This window comes from Myxine glutinosa, chromosome 14 (assembly GCF_964187855.1).
Source record: "Myxine glutinosa chromosome 14, kmMyxGlut1.1, whole genome shotgun sequence".
In the NCBI taxonomy this organism is placed as follows: domain Eukaryota; kingdom Metazoa; phylum Chordata; class Myxini; order Myxiniformes; family Myxinidae; genus Myxine; species Myxine glutinosa.
In genome coordinates, this window is record NC_136274.1 from 37840557 (window position 1) to 37866915 (window position 26359).

The 26359-nt window shown below is 36.9% G+C and overlaps 3 protein-coding genes across 3 annotated transcripts in view; 2 read left to right on the forward strand and 1 right to left on the reverse strand.

Moving 5' to 3' along the window:
- The window catches only part of LOC137439636 (phosphoglycerate kinase), a 49776-nt gene that overhangs the window by 14605 nt on the left and 8812 nt on the right, over positions 1-26359 (reverse strand). The window contains exons 2-4 of the mRNA XM_068135584.2: positions 21394-21444; positions 21041-21211; positions 19952-20096 (exon numbers count right to left, since the gene is read on the reverse strand). Of these exons, the coding sequence (XP_067991685.2) occupies positions 19952-20096; positions 21041-21211; positions 21394-21444 (367 nt within the window). The remainder of the gene's footprint in view (positions 1-19951; positions 20097-21040; positions 21212-21393; positions 21445-26359) is intronic.
- LOC137429348 (uncharacterized) lies at positions 1407-19618 on the forward strand. The gene is made up of 5 exons (XM_078768366.1): positions 1407-2090; positions 2178-2306; positions 2730-2853; positions 2967-3259; positions 19609-19618. The coding sequence occupies exons 1-5, from the start codon at positions 2038-2040 to the stop codon at positions 19616-19618; spliced, it is 609 nt and encodes a 202-aa protein (XP_078624492.1). The 5' UTR covers positions 1407-2037.
- On the forward strand, positions 23562-25143 carry LOC144888745 (uncharacterized). The gene is made up of 2 exons (XM_078767892.1): positions 23562-23749; positions 24726-25143. Exons 1-2 carry the CDS (start codon positions 23600-23602, stop codon positions 25086-25088), a joined length of 513 nt encoding a protein of 170 aa, XP_078624018.1. The 5' UTR covers positions 23562-23599; the 3' UTR covers positions 25089-25143.

Sequence of the window (26359 nt, forward strand, 5' to 3'; positions counted from 1 at the left end):
CCCTCAACAGCTTTTCTGAAATACATCCCTCAAAAACTTGACAATTTATTTATTCAGTTATGTTTTACAGGTGGTGCATTTACAGGTGGTGCAAAAACACAGTTAAGCCTTTAAAGGCTCACTTACATGCTGTAAAGCTGGTAGTGTTTTTTTAAAAGTGTAAGCATGTGGTGGTCTACCACATGGTCTAAACCCTGACACCCTAAACAACTTCAGACCCATCTCCAACCTACCCTTTCTGTCAAAAGTTTTGGAACGCGCTGTAGCCACTCAACTCAAACATCATCTCTCTGCCAATAACTTGTATGAAACATTCCAATCCGGATTCCGCTCCAACCACAGTACTGAAACTGCTCTCCTCAAAATCACCAACGACCTTCTCCTCTCCTCTGACGCTGGCAACCTCAACATTCTCGTCCTCCTCGACCTCAGCGCTGCCTTTGACACCATCGATCACACTATCCTCCTCACCCGACTTGAATCCACCTTTAACGTCACCGGCACTGCCCTCTCTTGGATTAAATCATACCTCTCTGACAGATGCCAGTTCATCTCCATCAATAACTGCAAATCCCCCACTGCTCCCCTCCCCCAAGGTGTCCCCCAAGGTTCAGTTCTTGGCCCCCTCCTCTTCATCCTTTACCTGTCCCCGCTCGGTCACTTAATCCGCCGTCATGGTCTCCAATTCCACTGCTTCGCCGATGACATCCAGCTTTTCATCTCCACCAAGTCCGTCTCCACCGACACCCACTCTATCCTGACAAACTGCATCACTGAAATAAAATCCTGGCTTCAAATCAACTTCCTCAAGCTTAACTGTGATAAATCTGAAATAATCATCATTGGCCCAAAAACGCTCACAAAATCCACCCATAACTTTGCCCTCAACATCGACGGTATCCCAGTATCCACCTCCCCTCACATCCGGAATCTTGGCGTCATCTTTGACCAAACCCTTTCCTTCGACAAATACACTAAACAGATCACAAAGTCAGCCTTCTTTCACCTGAAAAACATTGCCCGTCTCCGCTCATCCCTCTCCTCCACGGCTGCAGAAACCCTCATCCACGCCTTCATCACCTCCCGTCTGGACTACTGCAATAGCCTCCTCTATGGTTCACCCTCAAAAATCACCAATAAACTCCAATACATTCAGAACTCCGCTGCCCGTCTACTCACTCATTCCCGGACCCGTGACCACATCACCCCCGTCCTTTACAAGCTTCACTGGCTCCCCATCCCCCAGAGAATCCAGTACAAAATCCTCAGTAGTGTAATAATGTTGCTTCTGGGACACCTCCGTTTAACATGGGAAATCCCTATCTAATGTCATTTACCCCCTTGTCTTTTTCAAAAATCATAAACACCTCTATTTCTCCCACCCTCATCTTTATGAACCTTTTGTCTGTAGTACCTATCCTTAATGTTGTTCATTAGACCACTCAAACACTACAAATATTTGTTTTCTCTTATAGACCTATCATCCTTCTTCTACATATCATCTGGCAGATTAATCTTTGACCCACTCAAACATTGACCCATTCACTTCCATATTAATTCTTTCCCTCCCTCATTGCCCCTAAACACCTATATTTCTCTCACCCTGTTCTTTACGAACCTTCTAACCTTTTGACATGTTATCCTTATTCATTAGACCACTTAAACAATGCTGTGTGAACCTGTGATCCTTCTGACCTTATGGACCTTTTAACCTTTTACTCTTAATATCATCTGGTGAATATGGCCCACTCAAACAACGACCCTACAAATATTTGTTTATGCGTGGGAAATAATTTAATTCTCCTCCAACTTCCATCACCATACTCAAACCTTTTTTTATTAATTCTTCGCTTTTGAGAAATGACGTTGTTTCAATGACTTGGATAACTTCCCAGAAAGATTTCATTGTCTTATTTCCTGTTATTCACACACGCTCAGGGCTTCCCCGAAATGACTGCATGTCGTCATTTCAAGAAAATACATTTTGTTCATTATAAAAGAACGTGTTCAATTCAATTTTGATCATTGGGGATCGACATGTCTTACTACTCCATCCTTTACTCTGATAAAGAAGAAGAATACTCACCAAGGTAAGTTTCATTTAAAATTAAAGTGTTTAAAGCTTTGTATGGGATTAATTATACAACAAATGACTTAATATTCCTTTATCTTTACAGCAATGCGAATATCCTGGCAGAACTTCAAACTGGTTGGAATGAAAATACTGCAGAATCTCAAGAGTTGCAAAACGAAATGAACTTGAACAACCTGCCTGTTTCACCATTCTTGGAAGATTCATATGCAAGGTAAGATACTAAATATTAATACATTTGTGTTAAACGACGCTGCCTTAGTGTGTGTGTGTGTGTGTGTGTTCGTGTGTGTATGTGTTTGTGTGTGTTCGTGTGTGTATGTGTGTGTATGTATCTGTGAATGTGTGTGTGTATGTGTATGTGTGTGTTCTTGTGTGTATGTATCTATGAATGTGTGTGTGTGTGTGTGTGTGTGTGTGTGTGTATGTGTGTGTGTATGTATCTGTGAATGTGTGTATGTGTTTGTGTGTGCGTTCGTGTGTGTATGTGTGTGTGTGTATGTATCTGTGAATGTGTGTGTGTATGTGTATGTGTGAATGTGTATGTGTGTGTATGTGTGTGTATGTGTGTGTGCGTGTGTGTGATGTTTTGTCAAGCTTACTTCAACATAGTAATTTCTCCTTATTTTGTTTGCAGCCTTGAAGACCAAAGCTTGGAGTGGGACGATTTTGATTTTCCAAAGAGTGGTTATTTCCCGTCAACATGTGGTACCCTAAATTTTCAACTCGACCACTTGAACACAAAGCTCGATTTTTTAGAGGTATGTATCCCAATATCCTCATATCCTTGTGTGTGTGTGTGTGTGTGTATGTGTGTGTGTGTGTATGTGTGTGTAATATTTTCTCTCCCCTCTTGTCCTCTTGCCTTTGACAGAAAGAGATTCCAAACCTGAAGATATCTGCTGCTGTTGAAACTACCTTTGTCTTATGTTGGGAAGAGATTGATGATTTGTGCTGGGAAGAAGTTGAATGTATAATACCTCAAGGAAAATGTTTTTGTAATATGAAGCTTTTGTTTAAAATATTATTTATATATATATGCTTTGTCCAGAATTATTTAATTATTAATTACAAGAAAAGAATAAAGGTTAGAAGGAAGGGGGTGCGTTCCCCCACCCTTGATTTCCCCCATCCCACCCCTCCCCTCCCCTTGTGTGTGTGGGGAAGGTGGGAGTGGGATGAGGGGGGATCAAGGGTGGGGGACGCACTGGGGGTGGGGGATGATGGGTGTGGTCTGTGTGGGCGGGGTCTGTGTGGGCGGGGTCTGTGTGGGCGGGGTCTGTGTGGGCGGGGTCTGTGTGGGCGTGGTCTGTGTGGGTGTGGCTTATGATTTTAATTTATTTAAATTTTTTTTTATTACCACTAATTAAATTAGCTAATCTGGGTGGGGTGAATAGAAATGTTGTTTAATGAATTATTAGCTTTGTTTTTTGTAATTCTTGCGAGTAAAATGAACCCAAGATTTCCTCTCCATTTAAATCATATAATTTGTAGGTCCAAGGGACTGTATCCATTACATCAATGATTTTAAATAATTCACGAGTCCATTTTTGTGTATAACCTTTCTCAAAATGGCTTTTCCATTTGTATATCCTTACCATATCACCAACTTTGAACTTGGGCTTTCTCAAATTAATCTCCTTTTCATATTCTAATTTTGTAAATGTTTCTGATGGTTTTGATTGTGTTGATGAATGAACTGTATTATTGTAATTATCTACAATATCCTGAATTAAATACACCCATTTTTGAGAACCGAGTTGTGTGAATTTTTTATATAATTTCTCTTTTAAAGTACGATTAAAACGCTCAATAACAACTGCCTTTCCTTCATTAAAGGTGCTGTATAATTTAATACCCTTCCCCTTAAGAAATTTCATGAATATTTTGTTATAGAACTCTGTTCCCTCATCAGTCCATAACTTCTTTGGTTTCCTTTTATCCCGATCAAATATTAGCTTAAAGGCTAACATTAAAGTATCACCCCTTTTATTTTTTAAAGGGACAACCCAGGCAAATCTACTCCTCAAATCAATAACGGTTAAAGCATACCTGTATCCCCTGTCATTATTCAATTCAATTAAATCAGCGGACCATATGTGGTCAGTGTATTTAGAATAAACCTTCCTTCTTTTAAACTTTGTGATTATAGGTTTGTGTAATTCTTCAGCCAAAAGCTCCTCAGTCTTGATGACATCATTAGAGCCTAATAGTTTTTTGAGGAATAACCAAGACCAAGTTTCAATTTAGCATTTATCAAATTTCTCACAATAAACCTATCAACTTTCTCTCTCAACGTTGGATTTTGTATCAAAGACAAATTATACAACATTTCGCTGTCGGCTTTATGTTTTTCAGTCAACGTAGTGGTTTTCCCATAAGCAATATCATGCTTCATACACACTTCGTCAACCCTATTTGTAGGTTTAGACCAAGGTTTAGGATTGTCAGCCTCATCTAATCTTTTATCCAAGTTTGTTCCTGGACCACAGAAAGAATACCCTGGAAGGTGTAATTCCCCTGGAATTCCAGTTGTTGTAAATTTACTTCCTGACAGAAACTTTTGTATGTCTCCTCCTCTTTTAGGAGAGATGAATTGGCACTTTTTAGAGCCACATACTTGACATATTCCTTTTTGATAAACTCTATTATTTTTAGCTTTAACATAAGAGATATTTTTAGATTTAGTTTTCTTTTTACATTTGAGACAATAACTCATATTTATTTATCAGAAAAATTCCGACAGAGTATCAAAACCTTTTTGGTTTTCAACATATACATTTCAATCTTTATTTTTAAAACATAAAGAATCCTAAGGAATGCCTTCACTCTCTCCTCCATTTATTTACAAATAAAAACTAACTAAAGTCAATGACACCAACATCATCAATCACATAATCTTTTCCTTCTTCTTCTTCTTCTTCTTCACCACTTTCTCGTTTAAATCTCCTCCCTGAAATTGAAGACATTGACGTTCTTATTTTTGAAACCATTATCTTCATAAGAGTTGTTAATTCTTTAATTTCCTCTTCGGTGCGTTGAGATTGATTTATTTGCTTTAATACACTCAATCTTTTATGAATCTCAATGATTTCCATCTTTTTATATTTTTCCTCCCTCTCTCTTTGCTCCCTCTCCTCCTCCTCCATTTTCTCCCTCTCCTCCTTCTCCTTTTTCTCCCTTTTCTCCCTTTCCTCCTTCTCCCTTTTCTCCCTTTCCTCCTTCTCATTTTTCTCCCTCTCCTCCTTCTCCTCCTTTTTCTCCCTCTCCTCCTTCTCCTCCCTCTCCCTTTCCTCCTTCTCCTTTTTCTCTCTTTCCTCCTTCTCTTCTTCAACTCCTTCCTCATCCCTTGCTACCCTTGAGTTTGAACCCCAAAGAATATTATACATATACTCATCTGGATTTTGAGATATTCTTGTATCTATAATTATTTTTCTCATAATAGGATACCAATAAGATTTGTTGACGATTTCTAAAAGAGTTTTATATTTCATAACTTTGAGAAGTTCATTTTTATTTAATATTTTAAACAAGTCTCTATTTGTGGGTTTAACAATATCAGTATAAGGCCAGTTTTTAATGACAAAATTCCCATGTATATGCTCCAAATCATAAGGTATGTAATACCGAGCACCCTTTTCTTGTAGGTATCCTTGAATACAAAAATTATAATTCTCTTGTAGTCTTCTTCCTGCCATTTATGTATCAGAAATATATGTGAGATTAATATTATGACAGGTAATACCACCCCATCTTCCCACTACCAAATCGGTTTGTATTCCTCGGCTTTCTATCCTTATCTCATTACCTTCCTTCTTTGTCATGCGAACCATCGCTATACTATCATATATTTTTCTTTTCTTAAAATCACGTATTTGTTGTTTACTAATTGTACTTCCACATAAATCCTTATCCTCACCAAGTGGATAATATTCTTCTTTACGAGACTGATTTAAATCATGTAGGTCTTCTATGTTTATTGAAAAAGACCAATTATAGCCTAAATCAGGCATATCATACCCCCATTTATTAATTCGCATATTAACTAAATGTCCTTCTTTATAAAATTCAATTGTAAGCAGGTAGTTAAATTCAATGAGGAAAGGTGTATGGTCAGTATAACCAGGTGTTGTGGTTGTAAATTTTACTTCTTTCACAAAACGTGCTGTTTTCTTTAAAAATATATATTGTGATAAATCACTTAATCTAATTAAGTCATTCGCATCTGTAGGGTTTGGATAATTGATTAATTTATAAGTATTCTTCATATTAATATTTTTACTTACACTATATTTTTGTCGTTCAGCCTGTGCCTTTGTATAATAATTTGATAAATCAATATCCTGAGAGGATTTTCCAAAGATAGAACCATCTTTTCCAACATAAGTCATTTATATTAGATTAAAAATGATATCATAAAAATTTTCATTATTGTTGAGTTGAAATAATACATATAAACATAATTGACCACAACATTTAGAATTAATTTCTTGAACTTGAAATGTTTGATAAACACCATTCTGTAAGAATTGTATTACTTCAACAGGTGGTGGCATACCATAACTATCAAAATAATATTTATCCTGACTATTATGAATACAAACCCAATGAGAACCATTCTGTGTGTCTAAATTCATAATAATATTCTTTGTATTCTTATTTATATGTATTAATTCATCTCTCATACAGATTACCACATTATCAATTTTTAGTGTTTTACAATACTTGGCTAGTTCTATATTTGACGTTGTATTCTTTCCAAATTGTTTAAACCATTTATCCATTTATTTATGAGAAAGATACAATCCATTACCCCGTTTAGTTAGTTTAACACCCGCTTGAGCGATAGAGGAAAGCATATCACCAACCAACAATCTAGCTTTATCAGGTAGACTTTCAAGTTTTTGAGCAAAATCTACAATTACACCACTTCCACTAATTTGTTTCTCCAACTCCTTGTTATGTCTTTCCAATTCTTTTTGAGCTTTTAGTTGTGCCTTCCTTTCGTTAGCAGTTTTTACCGCTGCTGAAATACCACCAGTCAATGCTCCCGCCGCACTTAAACCAGCAAATAAAGGAATTAGAAACGGGAGAAATCCTCCTCTTGACTCGTCTATTGAATATTTCTTTAACATAGGTTTCGTCATTTTAATTTTAAGTGATCCAACATCATTTAGTGTTTTTACTTGTGTGTGTGTGAGTAAAACATCAATTCTTACAGCTCCTTTTCTTTGAATTGTATTAACATTAATAATACAAGGCTTTTGATTTTGAATACAAGATGTTAATTTATTAAGATTGATTTGATTAACATATACCCCTACCATTTATTTATGAGAAAAAACCTATGTGATATTAATCATAACACCATTATCTGTATTAATCTGTAATTCTGTTTCCTCCAAAAGCAAACAATAAGCATCAACTTCTTCATTCTCCCCTCTTTCAATGTATAGAGAAGTATCCACTCGATTAGACTTTATAGTTTCCTTTTGAGAACTCAGGTCAATTGCGTAGATTGTATATAAACCTTTAAATGCAACCATATCCAAAATAGGATCATTATTACCATTACTTTCACACACTTTTTGGTAGGACTTGTAGGCTTCCGCATAATCATTTTTTTCCCAATCAATTTCCAATCTATCTCGCGGATAAAATGTGCCATCAAGAGAAACCCGAAGTTGTTTCACCTTAGCATTATCACTCAGCGCATTATTCTTATTAGTACCCTCCTCTCCATCTGGTTTTTTTAAAATGAGCCATAGGTATCGTGGCTTTCCTTCAAGAACACCCAAATTCCAAGTGTAGGTAGTGTGTTCCAGTTTAACGTGTTGACATCTTCTTTTAAGGTATGATACATTTAGCGGTTTCTTTGAGTTAAGTCTTCTATTTAACATCTCCTCCGTTTTAAGATTAGGAGTATATTCATTGATATACCAACACAAATCATTAATAACAAATTTATTATTGTCGCCAAAAGCATTTTCAGCCCCAAAAAGCAATCTATTTACATTATCATTCCTTTGTAGTTGAAATCTAATTTTAAGACCATACAAAACTTTATCATAATCACAAAATCCAAATATACCTTTAAGAGGTACTGCTACGGTAAAACTATTCTCAGCTTTTGCGTCATCATTATACATTGACTTCCTTTGACTATAACCAGGGTCTGTGTTTGTTCCCGTTGACATATCAGGAATAAAGCCTTCAACAGCTCCCTTACCCATTCTATCACCAAACGAATATAGTGTAAATTTCATCATTTCAGATGTAGCAGAGACATAATCAACCGCTTCAACCTCTTGTGTTCCAATATACAGGCGAACACTGTCAAACATTTTCCAGAAGAAATCATTTACGAGTGTAGCATTAGTATTATTCGCAGCCTTAGTGAATTTAAATTTACACAGCAAGAAACTATCAGCTATATTCAAGTAAGTTTGTTGATTATTTATTTCAAAACTTTTTGTTCCGTTTGAATTCCAGTCGGTTCCTGTAATAGCATTTACCTTAAAATAGTCTTCCTTTTTAGTAGAGTTTGAAATGATAATCGTATCATCCAAATCATAGATACTATCAATCGCTTCCATACTTGTATTTATATAGTATTAAAATTGTTGAAACCCTGACCCAAGTATTTTAATGATTTTTTGTCGTTCTTGTGAAGATAGTTGAGTTTTACCTTTTTTAATTTCTTTGATTGCTTGTAATTTATGGGACTCCTTTTGAGCATCTTTTATACTCTTTACAACACCTGCTACATTTCCCATGAGAGAAGCAGTTGAACCAATTAGGTCTTTATGTTTAAGAATGGTTGAACCAATACCCATTAGAGTATCAATTATCCCATCTCCTTTATTTCGAAATTGATGACCCACACCCCGTTGTCTCTTAGGTTTATAGTATCCTTTACCCACATACCTTGTATAGTCTGGTGAAAGGAACATGCCCTCCCCTGTAATTATTTTATATTTTCCCAACTCGTGTTTTCTTACAATAACCATTATTTATTTATTGAAAAACTTCACGTAGGTGAATTCTGATGGATATAATTTCATCATTAAAGGATATCATACGATTATCTTGGTCGGTTATCCTAAAATTTACTCTGTATATGGTTTTTCCTGACACAGGTAAATAGACAAGATTTTTTGGTTCCATATTAAATTTATAACCAATCGGGGTTGAGTATGCACTGAATGAAAATATTGTATTTGTTCTTATTCCATCGTTATAAGCACCATCAATCAAATCACAATGAATTAATACTGAATTTATACCGGAGGATATTTGGATAACATTATCACTGTAAAACGTCCCGTTATTTTCAATCTTTTTTGAAGAGAAACCCAATAGCTCTCTGAACGAATTTTCAATCGTGAAATCAACTTTATAATTATTTTTCAGTTTAATAGTTGATTTTGAAGTGTGTGTTTGAATATCTATTACAATATTTTTTGGTTCATCACCTTTTTCTTTCATAAGGCGAGAGACTTCTGAAGATATTTGAGAAATCTCGTAAGCTCCAGGTGAAACAGTTATAGTTTTGTAGGCAGTGCCTGGATTATAACTAAACTTGTTGTTTTTCTCTGTGATATTAAAAAGGGTATTGTAAGTTTCCATTGACAACAAAGATGCCTCATATGAGGTAAGGGGGTCAAGTTGTAGTGGGTAAGGGAATGAAGCTGTGTAATCGCTCGTTGTGAAATTAAAACTAAGAATTGTGCTTCTCATCTTATTTAATATCTAATAAAATATCTTTGTATTGACATTTATTAATTATTTTCATGTTCATCAACTGATCTAAAATGGCTGAGGATTCATTAAAACAATTGTTGTTTCCAGCCTTCTTACTACCTAATAACAATAATAGCCTATTAACTAATTGTGATGGGTCATTTGGAAGAAAACTAACACCCGAACCAAGCTTACTTAAAGCATCAATAATATGTTTCTCCTTCTCATTCTTCTTACTTTTACCAGCAACAGAAACTCCATAATCAAGTGTATTTAACAACTCAATATATACCCTATCTTCCTCTCTTTCCATATCAAGTGGTTCCTCAAAATATTTTGAACCGCTGAATCCGGGGTTTGTTAGAAGAAACATTAATCTTGGAGTTAATTTAACATTTGGTTGAGTAGAACTCAAGAACATCAATTCATCATTAAATATCAATACCTTTTCTTCCACAAGATGAAACACTGCTGGTTCTTCTGTTGGAATGAGACCTGCTCTGGTTTTTGAACCCGCAGAATATTCATTGTTTTGAAGAGCTTCCACAACATAATTAGGGGGTTGATTTACCTGCTCAAGTTTCCGAAATAATCCCTCGTCATCATATTCTAATTCACCAAGTTCTTGTTTTGTTATCTGACTAAAATCTTTGAGCATTTGAAGTTTTTTCGGAGTAAATTCTACCGTGGGAACTGTAGGGTGTTGAGTTTTCAAAAGTGGTTTAAAGAATTTCTCTTGTTTTCTTTCAAAGGCTTCTTCACCAGTTAGTTTCTGTCTCCGTTTCTTCTTTATCTCTTCCTGTTGTTTAACAACTTTTGAAACTAATTGTTGATGTTCCTTAAACTTTCTTTCTCTTTCTTCAGTATTCATTTTCTGTATTTATTTATTGAAAAATATCATTTAGTATCTCATCTTGTTTCACAACAATATATTTATATTTTCCAATCGTGTGTTTCATATAATTTTCAAATTCTTTTTTACTACATAACGTAGAGCAATTATCTCTCCAAAAATTATTTACATCTATTGAATTTAACTTAAATAAAATAAAAGTATTGGCATTGTTTCTTATTGAGCGTCGAGGGAGTTGAAAATATGATTGACTAAGATATATACAATTACAAGAAGAATGTCTCCCTCTTGTATAGTAGCTATCCATTACTGTTTGGTTTCTCTCATTAACACAATCATCAAAGATGACAAGGTTCTTTTTTGATTTATCTAAATCTTGAGGTGAAGGTATATCATCCGTATTATCACTGAGAATACAAGTTATGGGTTTCGATTTTGATTTCTGTGTATCACAAAATAATTGTATTATATCATCAATATTATAATCATTTAGTTTGTTTTGAAGTTTAAATAAACCGATAATGTCTTCCTTTTTAAGACCCGCATTAAAACCCTGTGAGAGTAGTTGATACTCGGGTTGAAAACTTGACTTTGTAAAAATTATTAAATTATCATAATCTAAAAAATTAGAACCAAGGAGCATCTTTAAAAGTAAACAGGTTTTTCCACATCCGCTTGAACCAACTATTAGACATCTCAATGAATTTGGAATGTTTTTATGGTTATTAAATTTTATCTTATTTTCCCAAACGGGTAAAAAATCATTCATTTATATATTTGGAAAACAAGTTATCCAACTTTTTTTAAGCTATTTGAGAAACTCTATATTTTATCCTGAGTTCGGGTTTAATTTCAAAATAATCCATTATTTTATTTATATAGTATCTTGTATTAACATTTCCATTAAAATTATTTTGAATAATAAATATCATTAAACCCTTATACATTTCCTCAATACAATTAGTCTCTTCCCTTGAAAGAAATGGTGTATTATCATCACAATACTTAACATTCATCTCTCTTATTAATCTTGTAAAGTAATTCATTTTTGGTTCTAATTTAAAAGAGTTATATATTTTTTTATATTTCTTATTATCATTAATTAAAATTAAATCACAGAAAATACATTGTTTATATGAATCCTCATCATTAAGCCCCACTCTATCACAAGCCGGACAATTCTCTAATTTATCATATGGAGAGTCTGGAAATTCTAAATATCCTTCAGAACTTATCATATTTATGTGGTAAATTTTTACTTAAACTAAACGCAAGTTTATTCATTAATAAATACAATGTTTCAAAGCACAAAAGACAAATTTCAATCAATCTCTACTTCGGTGGAAGATATAGAAAAATATGTCAAAGATGTTAAATTGAACAAAGATAAATATGGAAATTTTTGGGTAAAACCAGTTATGGAAAATAACATGAGCCCCTCTATTTCATTTAAAGGAAGAGCTCTAACTATACCTGGAAAGACATCCATTAAAGTAAATCTAACAAAAGTTTCTCCTCTACTCCTGGCAATTTATTCAAAGCTTGAAAAAGTGATTGACCACGATACTTTGAAAAAGAATGATAAGACCATTAATAATTCTAGAGGAGACATTTGTATTTTCTTTAATAATCCAAAGGGTGTAGATCTAAGTAAAATGAATGATGTTAATATTTCTGGTGAAATGTCATTTCGTTCTATGATAGTTAGAGATTATTTAAAGATAACTTTTGATATAAAAATTGTAGAGATTGAATCTGTTAATGAAAGAAAGTATATAGATATTGATGGGAATATTTTTCTTGCTAATTAAATATGAGTCAATACAGCAGTGAAGATTTTACTATTTCATTGAACTCAGACGATAGTGATGATAGTATTTCATTGAACTTGGACGATGGTGATGATAGTATTTCATTGAACACAGATGATAGTTATGATACTAATAGTTTGTGCTCAAATGATAGTTATGAGAGTAGCTTTATTGATGACTCTGAGTATGATTCTGAGTATTCATGTGATAGTTATGACTTAGATGATTCTGAGTGAAAAAGTGTTTTAGTTTAAGCACAGCGATATATATAAAACGGAGCTGTAAAGCTCAAAAGTGTTTTATTTTAAGCACAGTGATATATATAAAACACCACGTTTTCTCACGCTATAAATATGGTTTATTGTGATACTTGCGAGAAGGAAGTAAAATATTATAAACAACATATTCTCACCGCAAAACATACATACAACATTTTAAACAAACTTTCCCCTCTTCCACCTGAAACAAAACACTGTTCTACATGTAATAAAAATATCCTCAAGAAAGGCTTCAAAATACATCTTAAAACAAATCTACATTTATCAAATTTTATCACAACTAAAAACTCTGATGGAGCATTCAAAGGACATATTAAAATAAGAGTCTTTAACTTCAAACCTCCTGAACCAGAGTCTATAGTTGATGCTGTAGAAATAGTTAAACCTGCTGTTCAAACGTTGATTGAAAAAACACTAAAGGAAATGAAACCACTTAAATTTTATATGGGAGTAAAATTAGAAATGACAAAGGATGAAGGAGTTATAGATGCACCATACATGAGAACTGAGCCACACTTTATATCTTCATATCAAGATTTTAAAACATCAGGAGTCTATGATGAACTTATTAAACAAGAGCAAGATGTGGATAATTCAATCGTAGGAAGTGGATTCAATATAGGAAAAATTATTTACATAGACATTCATATTCTTAAATCAGATCCTCTAAAAGCTTCTTCTTACATTGATTTACCCAGTGTTATCAAAAATAGAAAAGCAGTTATCAATATCAAAAATAAAGACAATAAATGTTTTCTCTGGTCTATTTTAGCACACTTACATCCTCCACATTTTCATGATGAAAGAGTATCTCATTATAAAAAATATGAGAATACATTAAATACGAAAGATCTAAAGTTTCCGATGACTTTAAATGATATTCCTAAATTTGAAAAGATGAATAATTTATCAGTTAATGTTTATGGTCTAACAGAAACAAACAACATTCAGGTTTTAAAGCTTTCTGACAATTGTAAACAAACTCATATTAATCTTCTATATTTTAATTCAGACGAAAATTCACATTATACATACATCAAAGATATTGCTAAATTAATAAAACCACAAGTCTGTAAGAGAACAAATAAAATATATATTTGTTTGCGTTGTCTTAACTTCTTCAATTCACAAGAAAGATTAGATAAACATTCAAATTATTGTGGCGAACATAAATCAACGGTAATCAATATGCCTAAAGAAGGCTCAAAGATCACATTCAAAGATGAAAATAAAAAGATCAAACATCCATTTGTTATATATGCTGATTTTGAAAGTATTTTAGAAAAAATTGATACTGCTTCTCAAGATCCAAAAGAATCATACACAAATAAATATCAAAAACATACTCCTTGTGGTTTTTGTTATTATATCAAATCATCCGTTGGTGATAAATATAACAAGTTAGAGATGTATAGAGGCTCAAATACCCCAGAGGAGTTTGTGAAACGACTAGAAAAAGACTGTGTTCGATTAACCAAGATAATGAGAGAAACCAATAAACCAATGTCCTTAACAAGTAAAGAAAAAAGGGAATTTATAAAAAACAATGTCTGTCATATTTGTGAGGAGAAAATTGGTAAAGGTCTAAAGGTTAGAGACCATTGTCATCTCACTGGTAAATATAGAGGTCCGGCTCATCAAAGTTGTAATATTAATTATCAACTCCCCTCTTTCATTCCTGTCTTTCTTCATAACAACGCTCATTATGATACACATCTATTTATCAAGGAACTCTCAAAGACTTCTGGAAGTATCTCAGCAATTCCAAACACGGATCAGAAATACATTTCATTCACAAAAACAATTCACACATCTCCTATTACTCATATCAGATTTCTTGATACATTTAAATTCATGGCAAGTCCATTGGTTAACTTGGTTCAAAATCTAAAAGAGTTTCCATGTCTTTCAGAGTATTTTTTAGATAAAGATTTTCTAACACAAAAGGGAATTTACCCCTATGACTATATGGACTCATTTGAGAGATTCAATGAAACACAACTTCCTTCAAAAGAAAATTTCTATAACAAATTAAATAATAGTCATATATCTGATAAAGATTATGTACACGCACAAAATGTTTGGGAAAAATATAACATCAAGAATCTTGGCGAGTATCACGATTTGTATCTCAAAACTGATGTGCTTTTATTGGCCGATGTATTTGAAGCCTTTAGATCTGTTTGTCGCACTGGATATGGATTGGATCCTGCTCACTACTACACAGCACCTGGATTGGCCTGGAGTGCGATGTTGAAAATGACAAAACAAGATTTGGATTTGATAACCGATGTTGATATGCTTTTGATGATTGAAAAGGCAAAAAGAGGTGGAATTTCACAAGTCTGCTCGAGTAGATACGCAAAAGCAAATAACAAATATCTTCCAAATTATGATCCAACGAAAGAGAGTTCTTACTTGATGTACTATGACGCGAACAACCTGTATGGCTGGGCAATGTCTCAGGCTCTTCCTTATGGAAAACTTAGATGGGTAAAGGAAAAAGACTACAAAAACGTTTTACAAGATGTATGTATCTCTACACAAAAAGAATTGGATGAAGAAAAAGTTGGTTATTATTTTGAAATTGATTTAAAATATCCAGAGGAACTCCATAACCTACACAAAGATCTCCCATTTGCTTGTGAGAAAGCAAGTCCAAAGAAAGAATGGTTGAGTGATTATCAACGATCGTTTGATATAGGTGAATCAACAGAAAAATTACTTACTACATTATATAACAAGAAAAATTATGTTCTACACCAAAGAAATTTGCGACAATATTTATCAAAAGGTCTAAGAGTAGAGAAGATCCATAGGGTTCTAAAGTTCAATCAAAGTCATTGGTTAAAGGGGTACATTGATTTTAATACACAAAGAAGAACAGAGTCAAAAACAGATTTTGAGAAAGACTTTTATAAATTGATGAATAATGCGGTCTTTGGTAAGACTATGGAGAATGTGAGGAAAAGACAAAATATCAGACTATCAACATCTTGGGAACAAGCATCAAAATTAATTAATAGACCGAGTTTTACTCGAGCTGAGGTCTTTACTGAGAACTTTTGTGCGATCCATTTGATTAAAGAGAGTATTGAAATGAACAAACCTATTTATATTGGAACAACAATTCTTGATTTATCAAAGTCATTAATGTATGATTACTTTTATAATAACTTGAGGAAGAAATATCAAAATGATGTTAATCTACTTTATATGGATACAGATAGTTTTATTTTGAAAATTAATACCAACGATGTTTATTCAGACATGAAAAGAGACATTAATATCTATGACACGAGTAATTACAGTCCAGAGAGCGAGTTGTTCTCTTCTAAAAATAAAAAGGTGATTGGAAAGTTCAAGGATGAATTAGGAGGAAATGTTATGAGTGAATTTGTGGGATTGAGGTCAAAGGCTTATGCTTATAAATACATTGTGAATAACGTTGAAAAGACTGATAAGAAGTTAAAAGGTGTAAAGAAAAATGTTATTAAAGAAACAATAAACTTTAAGGATTATTATAACTGTTTAACAACAAAGAAAGAAGAGTTTAGAAAGATTAATGGAATAAGAAGTTATAAACATCAATTATATTCAGAAGAGATAAATAAGAAAGCATTGGGGGCTTTTGATGATAAGAGGTTTATTTTAGAAAATGGAATTGATAGTCTCCCTTATGGTTATATAAGTATATAAGTGATAAGATATATATATAAGTGATAAGATATATATATAAGTGATAAGATATACATAAGTGATAAGATATATATAAGTGATAAGATATATATAAGTGATAAGTTAAAAAGGGGGGGGGTTGGGGATTTTAACGGGCTACCGCCGCCTTTTTTACTATTATATAAATGATAGAACCAAGTATCAACCAGACTAAAGAGTGGAGGTGTAATCAACCTTGGTATATAAATGGAAAACATAATGAATGTGAAAAATATCAAATAGGTATAATTGAAAAGGCAACTGGTAAAAAAGTTCACAAAACAAATAAGAGAATTAATTTAAATACCGGTGAATTGGGTAAAAAAGATGGAAATATTTTTGAGTGGACGGAAAACTTTGATGGTTGTCAGGAAAATATATACTTTAATTTAAAAATGGTATGTGGCACTGGAGGCGCTCAAGCAAGAACATTGAGGGAGGTTTACCATTTTATCTTAGCTCAGTTAAAATATCTTAATAAAGAACCAAACTCAAACATATTTTTTGTTAATATATTAGATGGTGAAGAGAGTTGTAGGAGAATTAAATTATTTCCCACGCATAAACAAATATTTGTAGGGTCGTTGTTTGAGTGGGTTATATTCACCAGATGATATTAAGAGTAAAAGGTTAAAAGGTCCATGAGGTCAGAAGGATCACAGGTGTTTAAGTGGTCTAATGAATAAGGATAACATGTCAAAAGGTTAGAAGGTTCGTAAAGAACAGGGTGAGAGAAATATAGGTGTTTAGGGGCAATGAGGGAGGGAAAGAATTAATATGGAAGTGAATGGGTCAATGTTTGAGTGGGTCAAAGATTAATCTGCCAGATGATATGTAGAAGAAGGATGATAGGTCTATAAGAGAAAACAAATATTTGTAGTGTTTGAGTGGTCTAATGAACAACATTAAGGATAGGTACTACAGACAAAAGGTTCATAAAGATGAGGGTGGGAGAAATAGAGGTGTTTATGATTTTTGAAAAAGACAAGGGGGTAAATGACATTAGATAGGGATTTCCCATGTTAAACGGAGGTGTCCCAGAAGCAACATTATTACACTACTATCCTCCTCTTGACATACAAAGCCCTCCATAACCTGGCCCCATCCTACCTGGCTGACCTCCTCTCCAGACACACTCCCACCCGCAACCTCCGCTCTGCTGGTACCAACCTCCTGACCCCCTCCATCCGGACCAAATTCAGATCCTGGGGGGACAGGGCCTTCTCCATCGCTGCTCCCACCCTCTGGAACTCACTACCTCACACCATCAGAGACTCCTCCTCACTCACCACATTCAAAACATCACTAAAGACCCACCTGTTCAACGCTGCATTCAACATTCAACCCACAGCATTTAACCCCTGACTATCTCTTCTCCTTCTCCCTCCTTTTGCTTTAAATATTTCCCTATTGATTCTTGTCTTGTCTTTTTGATTCTTGTCTTATATATATGCCGTATATCGCTGCTGTTTGTTTTCTTGATTCTTGTCTTTTTGCAATTGTTGTTTTCATGTATTGTTATGCATTATGTTTTCCACTCTGTCAAAGCGCCTTTGGGCTTCTGGAAAAGCGCTATACAAAATAAATGAATTATTATTATTATTATTATTAAGCAATAACGAATCCGGAGTATCTATATAATAATACCGTAAGGACTCGACTTTGTTATCCCTTTTACGCCGCACCCAGTGACCCGATGCCCACGGCACTAATGGATTTACGATCTACGAACCGCGCTCTTTGTTTATCACGTACAGCCATACTCGAAAAATCTGAATTAGTCGACTTTGGGGCCCAAAAGCATCCGATTAACGGCCGATACGACGCCATCTTTCGACGCCATCGTATTGGCGTCTGCTGGGCGAAGGCGATGCGAGCCGTCCGCTGATTGGACAGTCGAGTGGTGTCATTAAATAATGGGCCGTGCTTACTGCTTACTGATATTGATCTGAAACTTGCAAATGGGCATGTATTGCAAAGCAATTTTCCTTCTTATATTGTCCAAGTCTAAAATACACACCCACACACACACATAAATCAGCTGATCGTCAAATCTGCATTCCCTACAACCAGTGATTACAGGTTTAAAAAATGATTTTTTGATGTATTGACTCAACGATGTAAATAGGAAAGCATTAATTTAATTATTTCCTTCTTATTCTGTAAAAGCGGCCTCGACGGTATAGTGTGCGATTGCCCAAAGCAGGTTCTTATTTTGACAATCGTTAGTCGTACAATAAATACTTACGGAATATTAAATGAAAAAAAATGTTTCTTTCTTGAATATTTTAAAGCATTTTGTTTTTCATTCCACATGGTGTGTTTCTTCCCTCCCTCTGTAAACAACCAAGTGCCGGCTTCCGGTGGTAGTATAATCCTCTGTAGCAGTGTAGGGTTTTATGAGCCAATGATTATGGTGCGGCGCATGTCGAGTCACAGCAGGATTTTATGAAACGCCATTTGAAGTTGTGAAAAAGGTCAGAGTACCTGCTAACATGTCAAGCTACAGCAGGGTGGCGCAGGTCAGTTATAGTTAATCAACGGATCAATAAGAATGTCCTTTACTGTACGTACTGTACTTTACCACATCGGTTAGAAACGCTGCCGCAGGAGATCTCCGATGGTCTTTACTTTAGCTTCTGTTTTGGATTCGGTTCCCGCCTCCTGATACCTCGCAGGTGTGACGTCGCATCAGAGGACGTTAAGCCAGCTGTCTCATCTGATTGGACAGTCGAAGGCGACAGCAAGCCGTCCACCGAGTGGACAATCCAGAGCATGCATTTGTGCCGGTGTCGGCGATCGTTGTTCATATACGCACTCTTCATTCTCATCTTTCTTCCTAACTCTTACTCGGACAAGCAAATCCCCTATGCCATCCATAATGGTACACTCTATCCATACACCACATGCTCCCTTCCGTGGATGTTCCACGGGTTTCGGCTAGTTATACATGGAACACCTTATAAGATACTAAACAGCACTTGGTAGAGCGCATACCTCCACCAAAATGAACAGTTTACTTTTTGTATTCCACTGACAAGCCGCACCTGGATTCGAACCTGAAACAAAATCTAATCAGTTTGTCCTTGTCACATACCCAACCTCTCCACCAAGTTTCATCTGACTCTGTCCGTAACTTTTCAAGATACACTGTTTACAGACAAACAGACAACAAACAGAGCTGAATACATAACCTCCGTAGACCTTCGGTGATGGAGGTAACAAGAGCTGGATGATGTTTTGTGAATTTTTAAATGACATTGGAAATGTGTTAACCTCTCAACAGATAAATAAGAAAGTGAGGAAGGCCGAACGACTGACTTCCTACTTGTTGAACTGTAACGTCAAAGTATAAAACAATCAAAGCTAGTTACGACGATAAAATTACAACTTGATTGTAGGGAGAACAGAAACTATAAAATAATGGGAATCGAGCGTAAATATTCAAAATGTATACCTTGTTCCCTGCAGCATCCTTTCCCTTCCCTTCCTCTTCCACGTGGAACCGAAGGTTTTCCAGCAAGATGACGGAGCTAGGGGATGGATTAGCACAAGCCGCCTCCACCTTGGCTCCAACGCAGTCTGGCAGAAACTGCACCTCCCTTAACAAGAAGCAAGGGAAACAAGTCAGGAAGAAGAAGAAGAGGAGCAATAAGTGAAAGTTCGAAGAGTGCAGAGCGGAAATGGACAAACTGGCCTGCACATAGCTCGGCTAAACTAGGTGGTTGAGAGAAGAAACGGCAGATATTTCATTGTAAAAACTCGTGAGATTTCATTATTAACATCAAATTTTGATTTTCCAATAGTTGTCTTCAGGATATGTTGAGGGGGGAGGGGGGGGGGGCTGTTAGTGTAGCAGAGGGAAGGCATGATGGTGGGGTGGGGAGATAGGTGAAAGAGAAAGAACATCAGAAGTTGATGGCATTAAAGTTAGGGTAAAGACCATTGAGGTCCAAAGGCCTAGCAATGATCAGGGCAGAGTTGAGGGATGAGAACTTTGGTATAAGTTTGGACATCTGTGTCCTTAGAAGGTACCCCTTATGGTGAGCACCTCAAATAGATTCTCCCTTGCACAATTCCTACTTCCTGGCTTCTCAAGCAACAAATGGCGGAGGTGTGAAAGGTGAGTTTCTGGTGCCTTAAAACTAGACTGCCCCAAGGAGATGGGCCTCGATAGCCATGGTGAAGGGAAACCGATGTAAAACCAACAGTGGTAGGTTGGTTTTTATGAGCCGATCCGGAGTAGTACCACTGACTAACTTATAAGGGCCTTCAATGATCTCATGATAATCGATGATCATAAAATCTTTGTAGATCTTGGCATTATTTAAAAAATTACAATAATCTAAACATTTCCATATCATTTTATCGCTTATTCCAATCCTGGGATCCTCTTATTGCTCCTTCTGTCCACCCTGGGATCATTGCGACAGGAAGAGTGAATGAAAAACAAGAGTTGCACAACGAGCTTAAATGCAAATCATAAATGTAAAAATATCAATATTGTTAAAAAAAAAATTTTTTTTTGTCACTTCAGATAACTCACTTTGAAAGAAGACGGGACAGAACCTCTGACACAGGACCCAAAGAGTACTTGTCAGGCGTACGCACTCCATCCGGTCGCACTCCATCCGGTCGGCCCAGGTGACTCATCAAAACGACAGCCTTGGCCCCTCGGTCGAGACAGTCTTGGATGCTGGGTAGAGCTGCCACGATCCTGAAATTACACAACCGCAGACGAGATTCTAATACTGGGGCCTAGTATGACACGAGCCTTTATGAATCAAGAAAGATGTTACAGTGACTAAAATCATAAACCAAGAACTGGTAGATTTCACGTTTGCAAACACAGCCGTGGAGGGGAGGGAGGAACGAGCTGCGGAACATAGACGCTCCCACCTTTGGTCATTGGTGATCTGCTTTCCTTTCATTGGCACGTTGAAATCCACTCTGTGGAAAAACCACAAAACCACAACACCAATTAGAAATGCTCATCTGTAAGCCGACAACGAAGTCATGTTACAAGCACGTTATACATTACAGCGCCATTCATCCATCATCATGGTGAAACTGCCAAAATCAAGACTCTCTGCTCACCTTCACTCCTTCATTCCTCTTTTCTCCCACCTCTGGAACAAACTCCCTCACTCTCTTCAATCCCACTCCTCCCTCCAGGTCTTTAAAACAGCTGTTCACCACCATCTCTTATCTTCCCCATCCAAAACCTTCATCTCTACCCCCGTTAATTCACTCCAGATCCACTTTTTTGAAATCCCAACTTCTTTCCTGGAAGTCCTAGCTGTGTCAATGTGTTTTATACCTCTCCCACTCACCCCCCCCCCCCCCTTCCCATGCCTCCTCCCCCAAGCCCTCTCCCTCCCACAGATCTCCCGATGTCCCTGTTCTCCACTGTTGTACTTGTGTGCTTCCCTCTCTCTCCCCATCTTGTCTCCCGCTCCCTTCATCATTTGTTTTTTGTGTCAGTTTGTTTTTGCGTGATTAATGTTAGCTCTTACACGAGCCTCGATCTTGTACACACACAACAAAAAAACATATATATATAAATATATAATATTATATATATATATATACATTATATATATATACACACACACACACACACACACACACACACACACACACACACACACACACACACACACACACACACACACACACACACACACACACACACACACACACACACACACACACACACACACACACACACACACACACACACACACACACACACACACACACACACACACACACACACACACACACTACTTAAAGGAGCAGCCATGCACCCTCCATCTTGTCCATCCCCCTGCACCCTCCATCTTGTCCATCCCGTGCACCCTCCATCTTGTCCATCCCGTGCACCCTCCATCTTGTCCATCCCGTGCACCCTCCATCTTGTCCATCCCGTGCACCCTCCATCTTGTCCATCCCGTGCACCCTCCATCTTGTCCATCCCGTGCACCCTCCATCTTGTCCATCCCGTGCACCCTCCATCTTGTCCATCCCGTGCACCCTCCATCTTGTCCATCCCGTGCACCCTCCATCTTGTCCATCCCGTGCACCCTCCATCTTGTCCATCCCGTGCACCCTCCATCTTGTCCACCCCGTGCACCCTCCATCTTGTCCACCCCGTGCACCCTCCATCTTGTCCACCCCGTGCACCCTCCATCTTGTCCACCCCGTGCACCCTCCATCTTGTCCACCCCGTGCACCCTCCATCTTGTCCACCCCGTGCACCCTCCATCTTGTCCACCCCGTGCACCCTCCATCTTGTCCACCCCGTGCACCCTCCATCTTGTCCACCCCGTGCACCCTCCATCTTGTCCACCCCGTGCACCCTCCATCTTGTCCACCCCGTGCACCCTCCATCTTGTCCACCCCGTGCACCCTCCATCTTGTCCACCCCGTGCACCCTCCATCTTGTCCACCCCGTGCACCCTCCATCTTGTCCACCCCGTGCACCCTCCATCTTGTCCACCCCGTGCACCCTCCATCTTGTCCACCCCGTGCACCCTCCATCTTGTCCACCCCGTGCACCCTCCATCTTGTCCACCCCGTGCACCCTCCCGTGCCACCTTTTCTTCATCACATCCTTTATTTCTCCAAGTCTCCCTCTATTTTGCCCCCCCATCCCTGCTGTTGGTATTTCCCATCTCTTCTTCTACTGTTCATTTTGTTCTGTTACTTCCTGATCCTTTCTATATGGTCCAGCTCCTCCATGGGCCTCGACTCTGTATAAGGGTTCAACGTCGTAGATTAATAAAAATGGTACTCTTGGAAAGTAACAATGAATTTACTTGGAACAAAAAAATCCTGTCCGTTTAATCATGAAAGTGTCCGTTTTAATATCCCGTCTTTCTGTGAGGAAAGAAGAAGTGGGATTTGGATCTTTAATGTTATGATTCCAACGGTGCCATTTTCATTCAATGATAGCAGGAACTAGAGTCCCTGTATAAAGAGAGTTGCGCCATGCGCTGACCCGAGATTTCTGGTCACGTGATTTCGTGGCGCCATTTTGTGTCTAACTTCACCGTGCCTGAACGTCAGCTTGGTACGGGAATGTTGTTTATTGCCAAACAAAATGACTGGTTGTTCTGCTTTTGGTTGTTCAAACCAATCTGGGAAATATAAGATGTATAGATTTCCAAGTGATAAAGTCAGAAGACAAATTTGGGAAGCGAAAGTCAGACGAAAGAGCTGGAAAGCGATCGACTCCTCGAGACTCTGCCAGGTAGGCCCACGCCGCTTGATGATCGATGTTCAAAAGCAATTCTATCTGCTCGGTTTTTTTTTTGGTTGTCTGTCCGTTGAAAACCCTTTTAAAGGGAAGTGATTTGTGTTTGTTTATAATCTTCAAGGAGCTGACCAAAAATGCATTTCCGTGGGAAGAACCCTGCTCAATTTTTTTCAGGTAGTCCTAGCGGACCGCATATTGTCATTGATTGATGAAATGTCCCGGTACAGGTTGGTCTGCGGTTGGGTAGTCTGGTCTGTCTGGTCCGGTTGCCTGGTCTGCGGTTGGGTAGTCTGCGGGCAATGTCACTGTACTTTTTCAGAGGGAATTAATTTTGATTTTATAGGGGTGGGAAACCCATGGTCCGTTTTGTTTTCAGTTGTCTGTCCGTCCATTCAAAACTTATTCCGAGGCAAGTAATTTTTTTGGTTTAAAATCTTTAGCCTAATCGGCAATCATAAAAGCAATTTTAGGGGGGGACCTGCTCAATTTTTTTGCGGGTTGTGCAGCCATCCATACGTCCAAAATTTGACGAGTTATTGTTTGCTTTGTACAGTGCTCATGCGTCTTGTGGCATATTTGCTCAAATATTTCCCACCCCGGGATTTATGGCCAAATTGTAGTGATGGAAGATTTTGCACATTGGACAATCCCTATATATTTAACCTGGTGACAGCTATCGTTCCCAAAACATACAATATTTCTAGGTGATTAATGCAGTAAAACAGGTGTATTTGTGTACCCACATTTAAAACTGGCTCAACTTTCAAAAGCTGTCATCCCTGTTTGATATCAATATACATGTGGTCGATAGAGCTAGCGATTTGTCTGGCCATCTTCCGGAAGATTGTCCATGTGATTTTCTGTTGTGGAAGTACTAGTACATGACAGCTCATTAAAATTAAACTGTGTTGTGTTAGAATAAAAATTTCAATAAATAAATACATCAAGGACACTCATTGTATGATTGCAGGAACATTTCGATGTGAATCAGTTTGAGAGGGGGCGAGCTGATGACAAAAAGAGGTTGAAGTGCTCTGCAGTTCCAACAATATTTAGCTACCGGAAACCCGTGAAGCTGCGCAACTCCCCCAAGAAGCGTGGACCGTCCAGAACTGAGAGACTACATCTACCAAACTTGTCCGACCACACCTACTCCACTCATGAACGTATTGACTCCTCAAATGAATCTCAATGTAAGAATTGTTTTATTTATTACAAAATCATGGCAGGACATGTTCAATCAATGACATATTTTAAACGATTACAAAATGACAGGCATGTGCTTGTCTATATTTGTATAGCTCTGAACTATAATTGTACGTTCAGATTATGATGACTATCTTCCTGTTGCCATTTTCTTTTTACATTATTCTAAATATTTTGCAAAATTAAATTGTAAAAAAATTGTTATATTTAACGTTAAGTATAAAATTATCTTTCCCGTATGTACATGTACATGTATATGTACATGCGAATGTACATGTATATCTAATCCGACACACTTAGACACAAAATGGCGTCCAAATTTGAGTTGACACAACTCTCTATATACAGGGACTCTAGCAGGAACCCTTTGGAATAAACCATGATGGACACAAAAAGGAGCACACAAAATTATATACAGTAATACTTCCTGAAGCATTATTAAAAATATATAATAGTACACAGAAGGAGCGCTAAGCAATACACTGCCCATAATGCATGTACAAGCGCAGACTTTATAGTCATGCATGATATGCAACATGTGACCATGTCACAAAGTCCATTCATGACCTTCCTCGGTAAGCCATCACAACGTCGTGTACAATCTTCAGTTAAAAAAAAATCCTAAAAAAAATCACAACATCCTATAGAATGTGATGGCTCCTTGGGCAACACCCTACATGCAAGGTCATGCTTGATCCCATGGGTAAAAATAGATACAGTGGCATGCATGACACCTTCACAACCCATTGAGCATCATGGAACATGTTTCTTCATAATTAGATTTGGATTTACAACTCTTTAGGTAGAAATACGTCATTTATACTCTGCCCGCAACGTCCGACTCCCCACTGCTTGCTTCCTCAATTCATGTTATTTTCCGATTCCCATGGATACCTGCTCTGGCCAACCTGAACTTGGGGAGCTTGCCAAAATCTTCAACACGAGTTGAGGGAGACCATAGTTAAACAGTAAACTGAAATAGGTTACATTCCATCTTCCCATTCATGGTGTACTGTGTATAACGTACTCCGTGTAACAATGTACAACCCAATGTGGATAACCCCAATGGGGGATTCATATGAAACGAGGTACCCATCGCCATCAACCAGGTATCTAGCCGCCATCTTGAATTTCAAAATGGCCATGTAAACCTGTTATCGATCATATTCCAGTTTATAGTCAACATAGAAACATGATCTTGGTGTCTAAATTAACATTTTTAGGGTTAATGAAGCAATATCCTCCGATGACGGCCATATTGAAATTAAAGATGCATATGATTTGCATATGCAAAAATGTTTGATTTGATTTGCATGTTTATGCAAATTTGCAAATATTTGCAAATATTTGATTTGCTAATATTTGCATATGATTTGATTTGCATTATGATTTGCATAT

Bases quoted from the DNA above. Each gene is read 5' to 3' on its own strand.
- LOC137429348 (XM_078768366.1), top strand. From the start codon at position 2,038: ATGTCTTACTACTCCATCCTTTACTCTGATAAAGAAGAAGAATACTCA. The intron at 2,091-2,177 runs GTAAGTTTCATT...TTATCTTTACAG, and splicing joins GAAGAAGAATACTCACCAAG to CAATGCGAATATCCTGGCAG. The intron at 2,307-2,729 runs GTAAGATACTAA...TTTTGTTTGCAG, and splicing joins TTGGAAGATTCATATGCAAG to CCTTGAAGACCAAAGCTTGG.
- LOC144888745 (XM_078767892.1), top strand. From the start codon at position 23,600: ATGACTGGTTGTTCTGCTTTTGGTTGTTCAAACCAATCTGGGAAATAT. The intron at 23,750-24,725 runs GTAGGCCCACGC...GTATGATTGCAG, and splicing joins ACTCCTCGAGACTCTGCCAG to GAACATTTCGATGTGAATCA.